At 40.1% G+C, this 13,476-nt stretch overlaps 2 protein-coding genes across 2 annotated transcripts in view; one reads left to right on the forward strand and one right to left on the reverse strand.

The window, feature by feature from the left end:
* Window positions 1-3,624, forward strand: part of LOC133524135 (NFX1-type zinc finger-containing protein 1-like) — a 38,340-nt gene extending 34,716 nt beyond the window's left edge. The window contains exons 26-27 of the mRNA XM_061859990.1: window positions 518-801; window positions 895-3,624. Coding sequence (XP_061715974.1) covers window positions 518-801; window positions 895-1,631 — 1,021 coding nt within the window. The 3' untranslated portion in view covers window positions 1,632-3,624. The remainder of the gene's footprint in view (window positions 1-517; window positions 802-894) is intronic.
* A 1,274-nt stretch (window positions 3,625-4,898) lies between these two features.
* The window catches only part of LOC133524136 (NFX1-type zinc finger-containing protein 1-like), a 29,521-nt gene continuing 20,943 nt past the window's right edge, over window positions 4,899-13,476 (reverse strand). The window contains exons 20-28 of the mRNA XM_061859991.1: window positions 13,318-13,443; window positions 12,351-12,473; window positions 11,491-11,649; window positions 9,955-10,123; window positions 9,056-9,644; window positions 8,633-8,744; window positions 8,329-8,549; window positions 7,524-7,804; window positions 4,899-6,982 (exon numbers count right to left, since the gene is read on the reverse strand). Coding sequence (XP_061715975.1) covers window positions 6,261-6,982; window positions 7,524-7,804; window positions 8,329-8,549; window positions 8,633-8,744; window positions 9,056-9,644; window positions 9,955-10,123; window positions 11,491-11,649; window positions 12,351-12,473; window positions 13,318-13,443 — 2,502 coding nt within the window. The 3' untranslated portion in view covers window positions 4,899-6,260. The remainder of the gene's footprint in view (window positions 6,983-7,523; window positions 7,805-8,328; window positions 8,550-8,632; window positions 8,745-9,055; window positions 9,645-9,954; window positions 10,124-11,490; window positions 11,650-12,350; window positions 12,474-13,317; window positions 13,444-13,476) is intronic.

A 13,476-nucleotide genomic window follows, 5' to 3' on the forward strand; every position in this document is an offset into this window, starting at 1 on the left:
AGGTAGGTTAGGGTCCTTAGGTAGCTTCAGATGCCCGAAGGGCAAACCGCGCAGAAATAGGAGCCCTGCAAAGCGGGGCTCCGTCTAGTTTAGTTGTAAATGAAATGTTTCAATTATTCGATCCACTGTTGGAGCATATTAAGATATGCAAGTTTCACAGGATAATTCCATATCTTCCACGCCAAAGTTATTTTTTTTCTGTCCAAAGGGGAATTCCGTTTTCGTCCGAAAAAAACAGGATATAATTAATCCTGACGAAAAAGGAATCTGACGAATGTGTCTTAGATCTCGTGGGTTTACTCGTACGATATAGTATAAAATGAACCTTAAAACATTCTAATAAGTTTATTATTGCGTGTATACAGGGTGTTTATTTAGTGACCTGTTATTGGGTTGGTCCCATAGTAAAAGTTGCTGAGTATGACCTATATATTCACCCCGTAAAATATTGCAGGTGATTAAATAAACACCCGTGGTGGTCTCGAACACATCTAAAATTTTAACTCAATAATTTCAGATTAATTCAGCTACAGGATTGTCCTCACATTTTTGATGTCGACACCTTGGATACTTTAATGAACAGCAAGGATGATACTGTTCAACTCAAGGCATGCCCTTGGTGCCGTCAACCTATTGTCAATACGTATCGGTACAAAGACTTGATTAATAAATTACTGAAAAACGACATCAATCCAATTAAAGCAAAGGTGTATGGGACGGACGCCCAGAGAAAAACGAAGAAATTGGAAATGCTTCATAAAGTAATGGAACTAGCCGCCGCACATAAGAGAACTTTCTTAGGTAAATTCATAATTGCTTATTGAATTTTATTATCTCATTTTATTACATGATTATTGATCACAGAAAATACAAACAACTTTTTTTTTATTACAGCAAGTAAAGAATGGAGCAATGCCTTACATGTGATGGTTAAGATCATTAAACGCGCGCAAAATGACAGAAAAATATCACTTCTGCAGTTGGAAATGAACGATATATACATGAACTTCTTAGATACTGTCGGGCAATATTATATGAAGTACAAAGATGCACATTTATCACAACTGGAAATGGAAATGACAACTCAAGTGAAACTGCTTTGCAACGTACTCACTACTAATTCACACAAGATCAGTGAGCAACAACAACTGGACATAGATAATGAGCTTAAGCGTATGAATTCCATGATCCAATTAGCTAAGATATTAAGTCACGAAAGCTACAAATCTTCGAAGACTAACGAGATTGTGATGAATGCCACTGCTGCTGCAAACGACGCTGTTCTGAGTTGGCGCGTATTTGACGAAAGTATGGGAGTGGAATGCTTAAAGAAACTTGAAAATGCGGTGAAGTTGTCGGGCATAGCTAGCAGGGAGGAGCGCGCGATGATAGTGAGAGCGATAGGGCTGAGGGCGGGGCACTGGTACAAGTGTCCCAACGGGCACTTCTACTGCATTGGCGACTGCGGCGGCGCCATGGAGCTTTCTAGGTGTCCGGACTGCGGCGCGGCGATCGGCGGCCAGCAGCATCGGCTGACGGCGGGCAACCAGCACGCCAGGGAGATGGACGGCTCGCAGTACGCTGCCTGGTCCGAGGAAGCCAACAATATGGCGAATTTCAATTTTGATTAGGATAAGTTTTCACTGTCTAAAACGGCATGCTGCATGCTGAAATGTCGGCTATTATTAACCATGTCATTATGATAAGTAACAAGAACAAAGAGTACCTACCTAAATTTACTGGAGCTACCTACCTATATGTTAACATTTAAATTACTAATGATTATTAAAACAAAATTGCAAAAAACATGAACAATTATAATGGTGTGGTACCTATAACCTAGGCCAGGAATATAAGGACCTATTTACGAGTAGGATGTAACAACAGCCCAATCAACCTTTGTGCATTTCGATCCCCGATAGACGTGGTGTTCAAAGGGTTACTTATAGATGAATACCCACTAAGAAATATGGGTTTTTAGGGTTCCGTAGTCCCTAGGAACCCTTATAGTTTCGCCATGTCCGTCTGTCTGTCCGAGTCAGGGCTTAGTTAGGGCTAGAAAGATGAAATTTGGCATGGACATATAAATCAATAAAGCCGACAAAGTCGTACCATAAAATCTAAAAATTCAATTTTTTTTTAGGGCGCCTCCCCTACACGTAAAGTGGGGGTGAATTTTTTTTTGCTTCCACCCTACAGTGTGGGGTATTGTTGGAAAAGTCTTAATTAATAGAGGTCTTCAACAGACATTTTTTGATAATGTTGAATATATTCGGAGGTAATCACTCCGAAAGAAAAAAAATGTGTCACCTTCCTCTAACTTTTGAACCATAGGTCCAAAAAATATAAAAAAAAATCGTGGAAGTAGAGCTTAAGAAAGACATTAAATGAAAACTATAGCGGACATGGTCAGTTTAGCTGTTTTTGAGTTATCCCAAAGTATCCCCTTCATAGTTAAAAGACGTACGTCCACAGTTAAATGTTATTACGACATTAAATGGGTTGTTAAAGTTATTTGGCATTATTCATGTAAAAATTTGCTTTAATTTGTCTAAAACAGTTTCATTGGCTGTATGAGTAAAGCCGTTGACTATTGGCAGTTTTAGAACGAAAGAGTAAAAATTAGAAAGTAATCCCGCTAATTTTATATTCTTATTCGTTTACTGCACTTATGTACGATGCATTATGTCTAGGACTTATTGTTATACTTTACTTTTTCATGCTTTAATGAACCAAATCATTTTAAAATTACTGCACTTTGCTAATATATGTGTTTTATAAATCTATATAGCAATTTAAATGTTTTTCGCTATGGGATATTTATCTTTAGACATGCAAAGTCTCTGATTGCAAGTAAGTCTGTTACTTTAATTAGGTATTGATAATGCAAATTTGCCTATTTGTTTAACTCGGGTGAAAGGTACCGTTTCATCCCTTGGTTAACAATCTACTATACTTTAAGCTCCAGTTTGGCTTATTTTGACGGAAGAGTAACTACGGAACCCTAGACTGAGCATGGCCCGACATGCTCTTGACGGTTTTTTGTTTCATGGCGTGATAGATACGACCCAGCAGTGGTACCTTATTTTTAATGAATTATTAAAAAAACGATTATTAAAAAAATCTTGAGTATCGTTATCATGTGTATATGATTCAAAATAAATGTTTATCTGCTTAAAATTATGTGACTTATGTGAGGGGTAGTAAGCCCTTGCTTTGTATGTCTTATGTTACATTAAATAAATTGTATTTTTAAAATCACATTATAATTAAATATGATTAATAATTTTATTTCATTGATAAACATAAGTATGACATTTTAATGCTTAAAGGAAAAAAGTGGTTGTGACATAATCGGACAGACAGACGGACATGACGAATCTATAAGGGTTCCGTTTTTTGCCATTTGGCTACGGAACCCTAAAAATCATTGTAGTGGGCGAATTTTTACTATTATTTCTGGACATTTTTATCGATTGTTCGTTAGCAGACGTCTCTGCTTGATTATCAATTAATGAATGTAAATAAATTTTAACTAACTTGTAGATCTGTTGTTTAGTTTCTGCATTTTCACATTTAGTATCTATGAACCTAAGTTTTATTAAATAAAATTATCTTTCCCGATGTTCAGTTTCATTTGTGGTATCATCTATACTTTTCTAATACATATTTCAACGAACTTACCTTTTATATTACTTAGAAAAAACATGTGTCGATAAGAAATTACTCAAATACAAGTTGCGCTAGCCGCTAGCTCATACTTGTAGTTAGTAGGTACTGGGTTCCTAACCACTCGCATACTTTCGATTACAAAGTTGCTTTTACTAAAGCGCCAATTACATCCACACTTCCCGATATTGGGCCCGAAATCAGGCCTAATAATCGTTTTCCGTTTCACTGAATATCAGCACATCGTTAACAATATTTGAGATGTAAAAATATTTTGTCTCTAATTTTTTTCTCTAGTTTTTTTTGTCTCTAATTGCAAAAATGTTCAGTTTGATATATTTTTTTTATACTACGTCGGTGGCAAACAAGCATACGGCCCGCCTGATGGTAAGCAGCCTATGTACGCTTGCAACTCCAGAGGATATATTCGTATATTTATATATATTTTTGCATATTAACAATTATTCTTCTTTTTTTACGATAAACATTAAAATTTAGTTTTAAATGGATTTGTTATACAATTTACATTCTGATATTTAACTCCCCATTCCATATGATAATGACACTTTTGCCTAAATTGTTAATTGAAATTTGAAAGTACTTACTCGCACTGCGTTCGAGCGTCTATCTACCTTGACAGAAATGAGTGCCTTTCATCCCTTGGTTAACAATCTACTATGATCGTGGTTAAGGACCAATTCCAGTGCGTTGGTGGGACATAATCGAGCTATGTTGCTACATCTTTTCAAATAAATATCTATCAATTGCATATGGTCACAATCCTCAGATACATGGGAATAGCTAGAAGAAATCTGGTAACGTGGTCTATGGAAGTAATAAGGTAGGATTGATGACCCAAATTCCATTCAACGATCTTCAACGAGTCAGGTCATATAAGATGGTTCTTAGAGTCGTAGGTATTATAGGCTAAGCGGTTAGAAAATTGTAATTAGCAATGGCTTCAGCAAAGAGTATAGTAATATACGTATAGGACTACAGGACAGTCGCTATTAGATATATCAGTGCGGGAAAGGTGCTCACAAACATCTAAACTCGCCTCTATTGTCAAGGCGTTAGAGCGCGTGTTCAGATTTCTTGGCCACCTCGGCAGCTCCGATATATTATCTCATGACGACTGTACCTACTAATTATTAGCTCCACACAAAAGCAATGAGAAATAATCACACAATTAATAAGTGGTGGAAATAGCTAAATAAAAGCCAACAACATATAAAGAAAACATATTTATTCAATATTAATAACATTTTTGAAATAGTAGACTTCTTAAAACTATATCTTAAGATTACAGTGTACCAACTTAACGTATGCTAACGGTTGTTAGATTCTGGCTACTGAAATATTACACAAATTTATGGCGGGAAATTCAAAAAACCTTGGGCTGGTCACATTTCATGTAGTAGGAATTATAGTTTTGATACTAGAAAATATTTTCTATTTTCAGTGCACACGTATGGTGCCTAAGGAAATAAGTTAAATATACGTTGACGTGCACTCAGCTCACCTAATTTCTACCACTATGTAAAGTACAAATACATATGTAGACATGTTTCGCCAAGATATTTTTGTATCAAATACCTAACTACTCCCCAGTCACTTCACAAATTTCTTCTAAATATTGGTTTTCAGTAACTCGTTACGTTCCAATGTTTTGATTTTATTGATATTTTCCAGAACTTCTAGTTTATCCGTTTCTTTACACACTTAGGATTATTCATGAGATTCAGGTATTAATAAATTCACGTACTTAATCAAAGTTATAAGCAAATGTTAGAACTAGTACTTAAAGTATCAAAATATTAATAGAGCACCAACCTACTAAATTGTTTACGTCTTGTAAACATAGCAGTTTTTCGTTATACAACGCTTCGCGTCGACTTCGCACATTGTCGTGATTATTTTATTTTATTAAATAATAGTTTGCGGACCTCACTCGGTATAGTCGTTATTTAAAATAAACCCCTTAAAAACCGCGAACAATTTGAATGAATGACATAAATTGACAACAGACTATTAGCTTTTTTTTTAATCATAGACAATTGGTGATACCACAAGGAGATATCTGTCAACAATATTTGGCTAGCCAGACTCTAACTCGCCCCCTAACCTAACTTTAAAATTACTTTCTTTGTTTCTCAAGGCATATTTTATATGCACGAGCAAGTTAAGTTCCAGTCTTTTGGACATTAATAATTTGGAACTTTATCTGGGATAACTCAGTTCCGGATACCAAGGACAAGAAAAATGATAAAAAGTTACGTTTACACAAAGAGAAAATAATACTAGATAACAGTCGATATTAGCGATTCCAAGCCTAATTTTAATGTGTTTTGGAGTCAATGAAGATAGGACCGGCTATATTATTAATGGCGATTGTATAAACTTGTAACTTAGATCCACCCGGCTGTAAATCGCTGTCCATTAACGTCAATTAATGATTTAATCCAGTTGGAAAATAGCCATGTTATTGGCTTCCGTGGACCAGGCAGCGAACCGCGAGCCGTCCATCTCCCTGGCGTGTTGGTTGCCCGCTGTCAACGTATGCAGCTGGCCTGCCATAGTTAGGGCTTATCCTAATCAAAATTGAAATTCGCCATATTGTTGGCTTCCTCGGACCACGCAGCGTACTGCGATCCGTCCATCTCCCTGGCGTGCTGATTGCCTGCCGTCAGCGTGTGGCGCTGGCCGCCGATCGCCGCGCCGCAGTCCGGACACTTGGACAGCTGCATGGCGCCGCCGCACTCGCCGATGCAGTAGAAGTGCCCGTTGGGACACTTGTACCAGTGTCCTGCCTTCATTCCCATTGCTCTTACAACCATAGCACGCTCCTCTTTGCTAGCGATGCCCGATAATTCCACAACCTTTTCAAGTTTCTTCAAATATTCCACAGCTTTTTCTTCGTCGTACACAGTCCAGGTCAATACAGCCTCTTTTGCAGTTTTCGCCATTTCAAGCACCTCAGGGTTCGTCGCGTTTTTGCTTAATCCAAGAATCTTAGCCAATTGAACAATCGAATTCATACGCTTCAACTCTTTTCCGATGTCGGCTTGTTGTTGTTGGCTTATCTTCTGTTTACTCGCCAAGAGAACTCTGCATATCATTTTTACCTGGCCTTGCATTTCAGTTTTTAGTTCTGTTAAGTTCTCAGCAACATATTTTGTGTAGTACTGTCCTACATTGTCTAATAAATCCAAGTAGATGTGATACATATCCAAGTGGAGAACTGACAGTCTTTTGTTTCCTTTTCTGACCGCATTTCGTAATGCCTTGTATGCAGACTCCCAATGGCAATTTCCTAAAATCAATACACAAAATTGGTTTCTTTTAATTTGAATTAGAGATACTGTACATACGTAACTGTTTATTTTGTATAAAATAACGTGAACTGAAGAACTGAAAACTCGAATTGACGTTTTGTAAAAAATGCCCAGGATGTTAATATATTAACCTTTTCGACGCCGTGTCAAACACAAAAGCTGTCACTCAGATGCCACGACACCGAAGTGTCAAAACTGAAATTTAACTTTATGCTTAATGCACGTAGGTCTATGTTGATCTGTGGTTTGTGACGGATTAATCAAAAAGGTGTACAGGTTTTTAAAGGGTCGGCAACGCGCATGTAATGCCTCTGGTTTTGCAGGCGTCCATAGGCTACGGTGACTGCTTACCATCAGGCGGGCCGTTTCTTTGGCGTTGGAGCTGGGGTTCGGATATATCCGTCATTGGCGTCGAAAACGTTAATTACTAAATAGTAGTCTATTTCTAATTATAAATCAGTTTCAGATTAGTCCAATTTGTAAGAAATTTTAAAGATTAAAAATATGTATTGTAATTACCCATAGCCAGCTTCTGACTTTTTACTACATGCATAACTTTTACAAGAAGTTCCTGTAGCATTTTGGACCTCTGCCGTTCAGTCCCATAAACTTTTTCTTTTATTGGATTGATGTCATTCTTCAACAATTGGTTTACCATGTCTTTGTACCGATAAGTATTGATAATGGGTTCACGGCACCATGGACATGTTTTTATTCGAATGGTTTCATTTTCGCACTTCATTAAAGTATCCAGGGTGTCGACATCAAATATGTGGGGACAATCCTGTAGCTGGATTAACCTGCAATCAAATTTTAAATATCAGCAATAGGAAGGCAATTTCTTTTCGGCAACATAATTAGCTGCTTGACAGTTTTTTGTAAATAACGTCAATCGATCTTGATTTTCCTGAGGATCAAATGTCTATATAGGACTTATGGCATTTTAGCAACACAAAGGTCAGAAATGAGAGTTAAAGTCTGATGCTGAAACGCCTCTAAGAAAATGATATTGTAATGTGACGACACATTAGGTACACATTAGTTTATTCTATATGTATGCAAGATCAAGAAAATTGCTGTTTTGACCCTGAAATATTGCGTTTATGTATATAGGTAGTCGTCATACAATTTGTTTTTCAATAAAATGTAAGGAATCGCACTTTTTTTTTAGACTTTGGAGCCTTGTATTTTTTTATAATCTCAATATGTCTTTTTAAATTCTACTTTCTTATAATGGATAGCTCATTTTCTATCCATTTTGCTAAATTTTGTTATAATATTCAACATGTGTCAAGTACTCAATCATACAAGATTTGATGCATACTTAGCATCATCTTCGTAGGGATCGCCAAGCAGGTCGGTGGGGAAGCCGTCGGGGTCGCAGAGGCGGCAGGCCGGCGGGCAGGGCTCGCCGCAGAGCCCGCGGCACGCGTGGCCGCACGGCAAAATGAGCGGACACGCCTCTGAGCACGGTGCTCGGTCGCACGGCGCGCCGCATGTGCGCTTGCATGCCGAATGCTCGCAAGAGCGACCACACGGAGTCTCCTGCACATACAATCGAATGTCATATCATGGTAAGTCCGTTATTTTTTTTTTGTTATTTAGTTCACATTAGCGAACGAACGTACTGTGCAAGGCGTGCAAGGTGCGCCACACGGCCTGCCGCATGCTGAATGCGGACACCTGACTGAGCAGCTCCGGCGGCACGGCGGACAAACCTGGTTGCACGGCTCCTCGCATCTGAAATACGAGAGTAAATGAGTCCCTCTGTATCTTTAGGTATTTACATAAAAGTAAACAAACAATTTGTAAATTTTCGGGTAGTTGTATCATTTATTGGTTAACCAACCAAATACAAAACCGCCTGGATCTGTCACTGAACGACCTGACTTCATCCTACATTATTTGATTAGGTATGTAATGTTTCATCTACCCTCACTGGCTTCTACTGGCTTAAGGAGCCATTTGAGGGTAAATTTTGTTTACTTTTATTTAAATACCTAAAAATACAGGCAAAGTCTGTCGAGATCAGGTACAAACAGGGTGTGTACCTGTGTCCGCAGATGTTGAGCTGGTGGCAGCGCGCGGCGCAGGGCCGGTGCAGGCGGCCCTGGCGGCAGCCGGAGCACGAGCCGCCGCATGCGTGCCCGCAGCGGAGCAGCGCGCCACACGGCGCTGTGCACGCATACGTACCTGTGTCCGCAGATGTTGAGCTGGTGGCAGCGCGCGGCGCAGGGCCGGTGCAGGCGGCCCTGGCGGCAGCCGGAGCACGAGCCGCCGCATGCGTGCCCGCAGCGGAGCAGCGCGCCACACGGCGCTGTGCACGCATACGTACCTGTGTCCGCAGATGTTGAGCTGGTGGCAGCGCGCGGCGCAGGGCCGGTGCAGGCGGCCCTGGCGGCAGCCGGAGCACGAGCCGCCGCATGCGTGCCCGCAGCGGAGCAGCGCGCCACACGGCGCTGTGCACGCATACGTACCTGTGTCCGCAGATGTTGAGCTGGTGGCAGCGCGCGGCGCAGGGCCGGTGCAGGCGGCCCTGGCGGCAGCCGGAGCACGAGCCGCCGCATGCGTGCCCGCAGCGGAGCAGGGCGCCGCACGGTGCATTGCAGTATGAAAGAATTTCTGCGACCGACGCAGTCTCTAAACACAGAAGAAAGCCGCATTAGTTAGTGTACCTACAGCCTTAGTGGCAAACGTCTAGCGGCAAGACGGCCAAGGGATTTGAGCAACGTTGACTGAGGCAACTGGCATACAAGCAAGTGCAAGCACTTGTTACGCGGATGCCGCACCGAACTCCGTCCTCATGTCTTCTTCGCTGTCGTTCTAGCGTATACACAATGGTCGCGTATAGGAACAAAATCGAATTGTACTTAGGTAGGTACCTCTTAGTGTTTAAACCAAATAACACTTAATAGTGATATAATTATTACATGTAAACTTTGAATGATACCAGTTTGGACGGCTTGATACACGTTGCAGGGAAGCCGAACCTTATGGCCACAGGGTGCGTCGTGATTGTCGTCTGTAATTTCGGTACATTTTGACTGGTGATCTGAGGTAGCCTCTATTCCGCACTCAATTTCTATTTCATGGTTACAACTAGGTATCGTCTTCGTCACCTGAAGAAATGTAAAGAAAGAAAATACTGAACAGTTTCCTTATTATCAGTTATCTTTGTTATGTATAGGTATGTAACCATCGCCATCAAATATATCGAAGCGGCCGAGGTGCTCAAAAATATCTGAACATGCACTCTAACGCCTTGCTAATAGAGACGTGTTCAGATATTATATTATGATAGGTATATCGATATCTTGTTGATATATAAGCCGTTTTTAGGGTTCCGTAGTCAACTAGGAACCCTTATAGTTTCGCCATGTCCGTCTGTCCGTCCGTCCGTCCGTCCGTCCGTCCGTCCGTCTGTCTGTCTGTCTGTCTGTCTGTCTGAGGCTTTGCTCCGTGGTCGTTAGTGCTAGAAAGCTGAAATTTGGCATGGATATATAAATCAATAAAGCCGACAAAGTCGTACAATAAAATCTAAAAATTTAATATTTTTTAGGGTACCTCCCCTACACGTAGTGGGGGCGAAATTTTTTTTTCGCTTCAACTCTAGAGTGTGGGGTATCGTTGGAAAGGTCTTTCAAAACTAATAGGGGTTTTCAAGAAACATTTTTTGATAAAGTGAATATAGTCGGAGATAATCGCTCCGAAAGAATAAAAAATGTGTCCCCCCCCCCTCTAACTTTTGAACCATAGGTCCAAAAAATATGAAAAAAATTGTGGAAGTAGAGCTTAAGAAAGACATTAAATGAAAACTATAGCGGACATGATCAGTTAAGCTGTTTTTGAGTTATCGCAAAAAGTTTTCCCTTCATAGTAAAAAGACTTTAGTTAGGTACTGATTATGCAAATTTGCCTATTTGTTTAACTCGGGTGAAAGGTACCGTCTCATCCCTTGGTTAACAATTTACTATACTTTAAGCTCCAGTTTAGCTTACTGTGACGGAAGAGTAACTACGGAACCCTACACTGAGCGTGGCCCGACATGCTCTTGGCCGGTTATTTTTAATTATATATAATATAATTTGTATGAACATGTATGCCGATTGAAAGAAGACCATCACTACTATCATGCTGTAACACTTAAATGAGGCAATGATATATTTTTCATATAGGTACCAATAAAAACTGTTGGAGCACAATTACCCTGTAGAGCAGCAAGTAGAGCAAGACCAAGCTAAGTTGGTAGCGGTTTTGATAGCCCAGCTTATGCAAGTGTTAAGTAAACGTCAAATTTCATAGAAGTTTGACGATTAAAATAACACTTGCTCAGCCTGTGCTCTGCTATCAAAATAGCTGCCAACTTAGCTTGGTCTGACTCTAGGGACATCTTACGGTATTTTTTTTATTTTCTACTATGCATAAGGATATGTATGACTCATGTTGTATGTTTGTCCGTAAAAAAATGTAGTTTAAAAATGCTTACAATTTCCTTGCAATCTCCACATTCCTCGCAGCACAGTTTCTTGCAGTGGTGGCCGCAAGGCAGCAAGCGCGCGCACTTCTCGCGGCAACGATCTGCATTCACGTCCTTGTAACACGCAACTTTCTTCAAGTGGCCACAATCGGACCTTTTTTTAACAATCTGCAGAGGAAATATTAAATGTTCATAATATCACAGTCAATTTCAGTATTTTTCGCGTAATCAGTCGTCGTTTATTTCGACTTATTAGTGTAAGGCCCGAGTGGACGCTGGAAGCGGAGCGTTCGGCGCTTCGGCGGGGCGTTCAGCGTGGCGTCGGGAGTGATTTGAGCGGCGTGCACTAAGGCCGCTCCGTACGTTTGCATTTGTTTAACATGCACGCGGCACGCTCCGTCCCGCTGCACGCTCAATTCCAGCGTCCACTTAGGCCTTACACTTACACTTTAGGTATTTACTATTTACCACTTTGACCGCCAAAGACGATCTGACGCGCGCGGTGCAGCCCAATATTAACCTTCAAGCATTCCGACAAGGTTCACGATGACGCGCCGCACAGGCACGCACACGATGGGTTTAATATTATTAATCGAAAGTCATAATTTACACATATTTATTATTGTACACTCAGTAAGTAATCTGTTTTCATTGCTATTGGGTGTAGGTATATTATCTAATAACGTAACGTAACAGTGAGGCCACAGTGGTGCGTTGCGTCGAGTTGTTTAGTCGCAAACGTCGTCGTAATAGCGTCAACGCTGCATCGTTTTATATATATTGTTTATGGCATGCCACATTAATACGTTGCGACGACGCGACGCAAACGTAACGCAACGCACCAGTGTGGCCTCACTCTAATAACGTACCCGGACGTAGCACTGGACACATTCTTCCCAGCATAAACGGGAGCACTTATGCTCACCTAAGTCTCCTTCCAAATTAGCCGTACAGCCCTTCTTCGCTTTTGGACACGGCTTCCTGCATATGTACTACAAGAACAATAAAAAATTCTAACTTATTATCGAGAAACGAAGGATATCTTTTATAGGATATATTAAATGTCCACTATAACGTATGTGAACGTAGTAGGTACAACATTAAGGTGTTTAAAGGATCCGCCACACTGCTACTCAAACGACACACCTGGGTGACAAAAACCAAACGTATACAGTCGGACGTAGCAGGCATTTGCTATAACAAAGTGTGGCGATGACGTCAGTAATGTTAAATTTCTCTGTAAATATGACGTTTGTAATGAATTTCTCGCTTTATTCTGTTCAGAATCCGAAGAAAGTTAACTTAGATTTCTTGATCAGTCAGTCTTGATCGATGCTTAAAATGTTAGTGTGAGCCAATTTTCAAGTTATATAATTTAATCCAATGCGTAAATGCGTTTGTGTGACAAAAGAGTAAATACCTACTCTTTTAGGTACTAATATGTGTTAGTAGGTATATAACGTACAAAGGAAATATTAAGCTTATATTATTTTTCAAATAGCTTAGGTAAGGTGTCCGTCTTCTGTATACAATTTATAACCTTAAACGTATAAATTCTATTGAGACGACAGCTGTCACCGTACCCAAGCTATGTAAAAAATAATACAATGATAAAATATATTTTTTTTGTTTAGTTTTGTCTGTTTTTTATTAACCTGTTTATGGGCAATAAAGTGACACACATACATGCATATATAAAGTGAATAAACATTAGATACCTATATAATTCGTGTCATCCACCATGACGCGCAGATTTGTCAAATCTAACCTTTAAAAACATGACAATACGACTAAGGCAGGCGTCGTCGAGAATGACACGAGGTATAGACAGCTTACGTGCTCGTGGTCCGGGTCATTATTTACGTGACATTTTCTGAGGCAAGCGTGGCCACAATTGAGTCTATTAGTGCACTTCTCTTGGCACCTCACGTCAGATATCTTCATGTAACACTCTCCAGTAAACTGCAAAAGTAGCGTATTTTTTTTAAATCAGTA

Source organism: Cydia pomonella, chromosome 13, assembly GCF_033807575.1.
Source record: "Cydia pomonella isolate Wapato2018A chromosome 13, ilCydPomo1, whole genome shotgun sequence".
NCBI classification, from domain to species: Eukaryota; Metazoa; Arthropoda; class Insecta; order Lepidoptera; family Tortricidae; genus Cydia; species Cydia pomonella.